Source organism: Astatotilapia calliptera, chromosome 6 (genome assembly GCF_964374335.1).
Source record: "Astatotilapia calliptera chromosome 6, fAstCal68.1, whole genome shotgun sequence".
Lineage (NCBI taxonomy): Eukaryota > Metazoa > Chordata > Actinopteri > Cichliformes > Cichlidae > Astatotilapia > Astatotilapia calliptera.
The window spans coordinates 32,359,953-32,368,813 of record NC_137427.1 but is presented as its reverse complement, the minus strand read 5'-3'; the positions used below and the strand labels follow the sequence as shown (position 1 = coordinate 32,368,813).

Below are 8,861 nucleotides of genomic sequence, written 5' to 3'. Positions count from 1 at the left end.
ATGCAATCGGACCACTCTTTGACTGAGAAACTCTAAGGTCTTTCTTGAAAATGGGGAAAAGGTCTGTATATATCATTCAGCTTTAATGGAGCCCACACAGATGTGTCCCATTTCTTTTGTTTAAAAAAAAAAAAACAACAAAAATTTCCCAGTATTAATTTAAAAATAAACATTTTTTAAACCCCATTTTAAATATTTGATGCTTAATAAAATAAAACAAGTGTAAGGCCGGTGGCCAGACCACACCACACTTCATTTTCCTTGTCCCTCCATAGTTAACACAATTACATGGACATTAGAAGACAGAAACCTGGTCAGTGACTCAGGGAAACGATTGAACACTGCGAGAATGAACATAGCAGAGCAATTTTGCTACATAGCAAAGAAACAACAGTGAAACGCACTATTTGCAAGATGACACCGTTGCTTTAAATATTTACCTGCTGTTCATAATATTAAAGAAGGAACTCGTGTCTTGTTTTATGAGAAGGACAAGTGAATTACCTTTTGCTGGTTTTACACCACACGTGGTCTGTCATATTCAAAGATGGCCAGCAGTCATTTCATTATAATGACACACCTTCTGCAGTAGAAACTTCCCATTGCAGCAAAAAAGGAAAATCTCTATACAGTTGATGAATGTCACAGGGCAGTATGTTTAAGCACCAAAACACCTAAAAAGATTCATTAGGGATTCAAAAGCATTTGTTAAGGTGAAGTCAGAATGGACTGAATGTTACTGAAACGGTTCTCTGCTCTTGGTTGAGTGCACACAGTGAAACTGGTCTCTTTCAAACCAGCATACATGTATGAAATAACAAACTGGATTAAACTCCACTGATCAAACTTTTCATTGTTGTCGTTTCTCACACTTACAGCATGTGACCTCATCTTACTGAGAAGACAAGATCATTTCATATAACTGACCTAAAGTCGCTTATTGGCTCTTTTAGAGCCTCGCTATTGGCTAGGCCAGCCATTAGCAACCTTCAGCTTCAAAAGCGCTGTTGTGGCTCCTTCCAAATGAAGGGAGAAAAAGAGCAGCAATCTCGGGTAACAAGGATGTTACATGTAATTAGGACAGGATAGATTAATGTACATGTATTAATGATACATAGTAAATGTATAAATAGGCTTACGGTTACGGTACAGTGGCTCGTGAGCCGCAGGTTGCCAACCTCAGTGCTTGGCTTTGACGTGGGAATCACCAAACACCCCATGATATGATATTATCACAATACATTGCTAACGATATAATACTATTCTCATTCATTCATAAAATTCTCATTCACAAATATTGACAAAGTTGCTACAGGGCTGCAGGTGCGCTCCAGCCTTGCTTTTTTATAGGTTTTGATCCATTTCTCCTGGTTGCAAGGGAGATGCCGTTCCATGTGAACAGAACCAGAATACATGTGGGAGACCATTTGGGTCGATTCCCCTTCAGTTGTGCTCACTGACAAATGAATAAAAGGAAAATTGAACATTTTAGTCAGTGGAGTCCAGACCATCAGCAACAAAATGAGTCCAACATGAGTTCATGTTTATTTTATTGCATCTTCATCAGAAACAGAATGTATATATATTGTGTATATATACAGCACGTAGCTCGGAGATGCATCAATAGAGGATGTAATTCATTAACATGTCAATTTTATTGCGTTGGTTTGATCAACTGGGATTCTTTGAGATCTTTGGAGCAGTCTTACTGCAGTTGGTTGAAACTGTAGGTCACACTTAAGCAGACGCAAAGCAGTGCCACTGCTGGGCTAAAAGCTAAACAGAGAGAACCCACACAGACATGGCTACAGCAACGTGGTTGTGGAGTGATTTTCTAGAGAAAATATGACTAATCAAGATTTTACATGAGGGCAGACTGAACTTCTTAATTTCTACACAGTGCTAAATTACATTAAATATAACAATTTCCTTTACAGATAAACACAGTTTTAACTTTCAGTATTTCTTACCAAGACGTTTACATCCTTGATGGCTGAAACACTGATCTCCTACTCCCTAAAACACACACAAAGCTAAATAGCTGCTTACGTTAACATAATGATAGTGACTTTCTTCTTTACTGATAAAGATGTGGCATATTATTATTATTAGCCGTTACCACTCTTGTTGTATCACCCTTGCTTACAGTACCATGTACTATATGGACATGTGTAGAGATTACCAGAAATACACTAACTGGCCACTTCAGTAGTTCCACCTTGTCAGAACCAAGATTGCTCAGAGAGTTTGAGACGTAGCACTGCTCTACAGCAACCCCTAGTGGTGAGAAACACTTCTGACCACTTTAAAGTAACAGAACATACAAAACATTTCTTATTTTTGGTCAAGTTTAGCAGGGAAAGTAATTTTAAAGGTTTTGAAACATTAATCGAAAAACTAAAGGCCAGAGCCAAGGAGTCCAGTTTTACTTTCAACAATCATACTGTTCAGGTATAAATGTTGAAATTTGATTACTCTATAAATTCCCATAACATACTGGTTAAATGTATTGCAAAAGAAAGGTATTTTTGGTAAATATTTGATTGCACAGATCTAAGTTTGGAGCTGACAAATCATATGGCTGCAGTTTTGGGGGTTCTTCTGGGCCAACATACTGGAAAGAAAAGTGAAATACAAAGTCATAATCTGGGAGCTGTTTGTATTATTAGTTAGTGTCTAAGATTGCAAGAAAGATCCCAATGAAAATGCAAAATGAATATGTTGCCACATACATCACGAAAGTGATGAAGAAGTTGAACGCATGAACTTTTAGAAAGTTGCACCCAGGCAGTAAATATTAAGAACTTCAGTGTGAAACTGAGCATTGAGATAATTAAGTCTGGCCTATTAATTCGTTCCAGCATTTCATCTATCAACCAGCACAATAACTCAGATTACTAACCTTCTAACTAATACATAGATTTCACTTAAATCTACGCTGGAGCGGTGGGATAAGATTGGAATGACAAAGTGGAAGTGCACGTGATCAGTGATTCGAGAAGCTGCAGGTGCAAAGCTGCGATAGAACACACAGTTAAACACTCGGTGCCATAAGTAGGGGTATAGTGAGAAAAGGAGGAAAAGGAGAGGAACAGCAGGTCCGTCTGTCACACGCAGACTCAAGCACCTCCACTGTTTGCTTTCTGTTTAGATTACATAGAAATATATCTGGAAAAGCTGCTTGAATCACATCTGACTGCTGCTAATGAGCATCGTTTGGCTCGACCACAGGCTCAGTGTCGGCCGGTGTCTCCTCGGGGCTGGTAGCCACGCTGTTCGACAGAGTGGTGCCAGACTGGGGCTCCAGCGACGGGCTCACAGAGGTGGGATCGGAGGAGTTGGATGCCGGTTCCAGCAGGTTCTGGGTGGACGTTTGGGGATTGCTGAATGCAGCTTGAGCAGGCAGATCAGATGGAGAACTGGGTGGAGTGTTTGATGGGGACAGAGTGGGTGTGTCAGAGGGCATCTGTGAGGTGGAGTTGGACGTGGTGTTTGAGGACAGGTCGGAGGGAGTGAGTGAGGGGGAATCAGAGAGGCTGTCTGGGAGAGGCTCGAAGGGGAAGTCTGTGGGCGAGTTGGTGGGAGTCGGACGGGGTGTGTGCGCAGGTGTCGGCTCGTGTGGATCTGAGCAAACTGGCTCGCCCTCGGCCACGTACCACACCTCGTTGTGCCTGTTCAACAGCTTCAAGGGGCTACGCACAAGAAACGAAGAAGAGACATGAACATAAAAGTTGGAAGTAGGCGACGATGCCTTGTGCAGCAGTACAAGTCCAGATAATACTGTTTAATGAGTGCACAACATGGACTAGAGCAAAAAGAACCACATGATGACACAGTCATGAGCGATTCCCTCAAAGAAAATTAGAAATGAGACATGCGTAGCACCTGTCGTAGCCGACTCCGTAGTGATAGCTGTGGTTGTACAAAGCTCGAACTCTGGTTAGCTCTTTGGTCAGCAGGTGGGCGTGAAGTCTGGAGGTGACCGACAGCATCCAGCCTCCGTAACTCCTCACGTACACGTCCATCTCTGGCATCTCAGTGAAATACAGCTGTGCGATGGATGCAGAGAAGAATCCAGCACAGTGAAATACATGTGGAAAACAAAGTGGAAGGGCAGCAGAGTAGCTTTAGATATATAATAGAAACTCTTACACTTATATACAATTTGATCCTTTTATTTGTGGGATCAACTAGAGAAATTTTGCACGATACACTGTTCAAAATAATTGTTACACTGGGCCTTAAAAAGCCTCCCGTGTCCTCAAGAGCTGTGGAACTAAGACGACCATCTGCTGTCACTGACAGCACACAGAGTCGATAGTTTAAAAATAAACTGCTTGAAACAAGTGTGTTGATCATTGTAACGTTATACACACACACTACCTGGAAGCCTTAGTAGGTACACCTTGCTTATACTGCGCCCCAATTCTTTCCAGCACAGAAGTATCCCCCACACATAACCACCACCCTAAACCACTGACACAGGGGGGGATGGATCCATGTGTTCGTGTTTTTTTACAACAAACATCTGAATGTTACAGCAGAAATGGAGACTCATCAGATCAGAGATCAGATCAGTGTCCATTTGTTAGCTGACAGGAATGGCACTTCAGGTGTGGTCTTGTGTTGCTATAGCGCATCTGCTTCAAGATTCAGTGTGACGTACATTCAGAGATGCTCTTCTGAAAACCTTGATTGTAACAAGCGGTTATTTAAGTTACTGTTGCCTTCCTGTCAGCTTGAAGTAGTCTGGCTCACTTAAATTCGGATGCCATCTCTACATGCTTACACGCATGAGTTCCTGCCATGTGATTGGCTGATTCGTCTGTTAAGAATCAGAAAACACAGAGAGCACTGGCGCCTTGCTGACTCAGCACTATGCATTTCTATTCTGCTGAGTGAGAGCAGCAGCAGGGCCAGCCGCACTAAGTACCGCGCACTCGTCAATGATCTCTATTGATCTGAAAGCTGAAAATCACTGATTGAATTACACAGTTACCGGCAGGATAAACAGCGTTTGACCTCAGTAGAGGCAAGGGCAATTCGAGGGCTTACCTTGTCATTAGTGGGTGCTGGAGGGTTGTCCTGATAGGCTGACGGCAGTGGGAAGTTGAGCGTGTAGATAGCAGGCTCCCACATCTTGGTCTTCTCTGGGATCTTGACCAGGACAGGAGCGGTCATGTCCATCTGGACACCTGAATGACCACCGTCATCATCATTCCAAACACTGATGCACTTCATCAAAGCTCAATTTGACCTCCTGTATATCGACTTCTTACCTCCTTCGTTGCTTCCGGTAATATACTGGAAGAGTCTCCTGAAAGCCATGGCCGCACCCACTCCCATGAAATAGGCTTCAGCATCTGTTGACACCCAGCGAGTGGGGCTGTAGTGCCGCACCTGGACACGAACGCGCATAAGCACACGGTATGTGAGAAATACGAGCTTGACGAGTCGGAAACGCGTGTTGCACTGCTGTCTGCTGAGAGCTTTCACTCACTTCATATTCATCCGTTTTGCAGATCAGTTCATATTCCAGACATTCCTTTGACTCTGTGCAGTAGCTGCTGTTGGTACTGGGTCTGCAACAAGAACACTGATAAATTACATTAATTGTCCAGCAGCGCTACGTGGTCAGAAAAAGTCAGGTTCATAAAGAAACTGGGGATGAATTCAGCTGACTTGTGCCTACTATGAAGCTCCATAAACATTCAATGTACAGGGTGGGCCATTTATATGGATACACCATAATAACATTGGAATGGTTGGTAATATTAAAGTCCTGTTTGTGGCACATTAGTGTATGTGAGGGGGCAAACTCCTCAAGGTGGGTGGTGACCATGGTGGCCATTTGGAAGTCGGCCATCTTGGATACAACTTTTGTTTTTTCAATAGGAAGAGGGCCATGTGACACATCAAACTTATTGGTAATGTCACAAGAAAAACAATGGTGTGCTTGGTTTCAACGTAACTTTATTCTTTCATGAGTTATTTACAAGTTTCTCTTTGTTCACAGCCATTGACATGTCGAACAGGTTAACACGTGAGGAGCGGATCGAAATTGTGTTGATATCTGGTGAACGCAGTAACCGGGTCATTGCAGCAGATTTCAATGCAAGACACCCTACGAGACCACCCATCTCCCATGCTACAGTTAGCAAACTGCTTGCTAAGTTTCGTGAAACTGGTTCAGTGTTGGATTTGCCAAAATGTGGACGCAAGAAAACTGTCACTAATGAAGAAACATCAGTGGCTGTCCTAGCTTCATTCAGCAAGAGCCCACAGCGTAGCACTCGCCGCATGTCACTGGAGAGTGGCATTAGTCGAACATCCCTTCAGCGGATATTAGCTACTCACAAATGGCACCCTTACAAACTCCAGCTACTGCAGCATCTCAACGAGGATGACCCTCAGTTCATGCAGAAGATTTTGTTCAGTGATGAGGCAAACTTTTATGTGAATGGTGAAGTTAACCAACCAAACCACCGCTATTGGTCTGACACTAACCCACATTGGATGGATCCCTCCAAAACTGTTAGAACAACAGAGGTGATGGTTTGGTGTGGTATATGGGGTACAACGATAGTGGGTCCATTCTTCATCAATGGAAACCTCAAGGCCACTGGATATTTGAAATTGCTACATGATGATGTGTTTCCCTCTTTATGCACTGAAGCTGGCACGTTCCCTGAGTTTTTCCAGCAGGATGGTGCACCACCACATTATGGGTGCCAGGTCCAAGCATTCCTAGATGAACAGTTTCCTGGAAAGTGGACTGGTCGTCGTGGGCCAGTTGAATGGCCCCTAAGGTCTCCTGATCTGACCCCCTTAGACTTTTATCTTTGGGGTCATCTGAAGGCAATTGTCTACGGTGTGAAGATGTGCAGCACCTGAAACTACAGATACTGGATGCCTGTGCTGGCATTTCTCCTGCGGTGTTGCTATCAGTGTGTGCAGAGTGGGAGAAGAAGGTTGCATTGACAATCCAACACAATGGGCAGCACATTGAACACATTTTATAAGTGGTCAGAAACTTGTAAATAACTGATAAAAGAATAAAGTTTCCTCCTTGAGAGGACACAAACCTCCACTTTAAAGCCATGTTTGAAAACCATAGCGTGGAACTGAAACCGGAACATTTCAGTGCCATCATAGGTTTGTAATGCAATCTGCACGAAGCGTTCCACCTACCCAACACTGCCTTCAGCTGAGACCACAAGGGCCAGAATAGCAAAGATTGAGATGAAAGCCCTGTGGGAGGACACACAAGGCAATGATGTTTGCAAATGATTTACATAACAAAGAGGAAAAAGTCTCATGAGTATCAAAGAATCATTTGATGGGAAACAACTAAGAGAACTGTCTGTGTACAAGAGTGATGAAGAAAGAAACAGCATTAATGATTTTGTAGCGAAAGGATGTTGTGTGGGTAAAATAACTCTACAGTTTCTCTAAATAATCAAAGGACTGCTGTTCTAAAATGAAAGACAATGATAACGACAGATTTTTTTTTTTTTTTTTAAAGGTGCTAGACTGCAGAAATCGGAGTTGGCCTGCTGTGCTGCATCCCGGCGTGTTTGCACTGCGGAGGTGAAACAGGACACGTTTTCCTGCCTCAGTGCGACGCAAACAGGGAGAGAGCGAAGGAATCTGCTGCATCATCAGGCTGGGTCTTTTCTAAATCAATCCAAAGGCATTTCGAGGTCAAGGAAGAACCGGGATCGGCAGCTCATCGCATCCCGCTGTGATCACAACCTGTTCAGATCCTAATTTTATTCCAACTTTACAAAAAAGGCGTTAAAGAGGAAGGGCGTTTCACAGATACAGGTGATGTAGTAACCGGGCGGACTGTATCCAAATGAGCTCATCGGTGATCTTCATTGTTGTTGTTTTTATTATTATTATTATTATTATTATTATTAACACTGATGTATTAGAGCAGCTTGAAATGCATTTTCCTGCAGCCGATAAACGATGACGCAAACAAATCAACTTTACCTGTGCGCAACGCCGCAAAAACTCCTGCAAAATAACAGTCAACTACTATCACAAACATCACCATCACCGAACGGTTTCTTAAACTAGAAGATACTCGAGATGATACTTACATGGTCGCGACCCCGCGTGCTTCTATAAGTGTCCACCTGCCAGGGGAGCGCAGGGAGGCGCGGTGTGAGGAGACTGCAGTCTGATGCTGGATGCACTGCGGAGTGACTGCAGTGAGCACCGGCGTCTGCCTGCAGCTCGCAGAACGGAGGGGCGGAGCAGCCTCGAGACTGCCAACTGTATCCCGTTTCTGGGGTTTTTTCCGCTTCGAAATTTTCCATTAGTAACGAATCACTGCCTGCTGTGCAAGCAAGGGTTAAAGTAAGGATGGAGATCCCACATGTATACTGCTCTACAGCAAGGGTGACAAACTTAAGGCCCGGGGCCCAGAATCTTCCGGCAAAGACTCCAATCCGGCCCACTCGGCTTTTGGAAAATATATACACTGGCATGCTAGATTTTGTACTTTTAACTTTATTCACATTAGCTTTACAGCTTTGCCTACAGATGGACACATCCCCCATTGACAATGACAGGAAACAGTGCTTATAGTGTTTGTTTTTTTCAATTTACACTATATATTTTTAAACATTAGGCCAACAGTAACAAAAAAAATAAACAGGACATCTTTACACTGACAGAAAGGGCGTTTGACTGGTCCGGCCCACTGCTCCCAGAGTGTGCTGCTCCACATTAAATGACTGCCATTCTTGCTGTACAAAATGTTGCTGCTTAAAAAAAAAAAAAAAAGTAATTGTGTGTGCATAGTAAGCTGAAGGTGATATAATTCCTTGGGTTGCTTCATTTATAAAATA

The 8,861-nt window shown here is 43.2% G+C and overlaps 1 protein-coding gene across 1 annotated transcript; it reads right to left on the bottom strand.

The window, feature by feature from the left end:
- Positions 1–1,533: 1,533 nt before the first annotated feature.
- On the bottom strand, positions 1,534–8,318 carry soul5l (heme-binding protein soul5, like). Its single transcript, XM_026171718.2, has 7 exons — positions 8,109–8,318; positions 7,192–7,251; positions 5,501–5,582; positions 5,280–5,400; positions 5,056–5,195; positions 3,886–4,049; positions 1,534–3,692 (listed from the first exon to the last, which is right to left on the bottom strand). Coding segments are annotated over exons 1-7 (1,059 nt in total). The 5' UTR covers positions 8,111–8,318; the 3' UTR covers positions 1,534–3,202.
- Positions 8,319–8,861: the final 543 nt, after the last annotated feature.

Coding starts and splice junctions, on each gene's coding strand:
- soul5l (XM_026171718.2), bottom strand. Junction 5,583..7,191: donor TCAGCTGAAGGCAGTGTTGG/GTAGGTGGAACG, acceptor TTCTTGTTGCAG/ACCCAGTACCAACAGCAGCT. Junction 5,196..5,279: donor TACCGGAAGCAACGAAGGAG/GTAAGAAGTCGA, acceptor GTGGTCATTCAG/GTGTCCAGATGGACATGACC.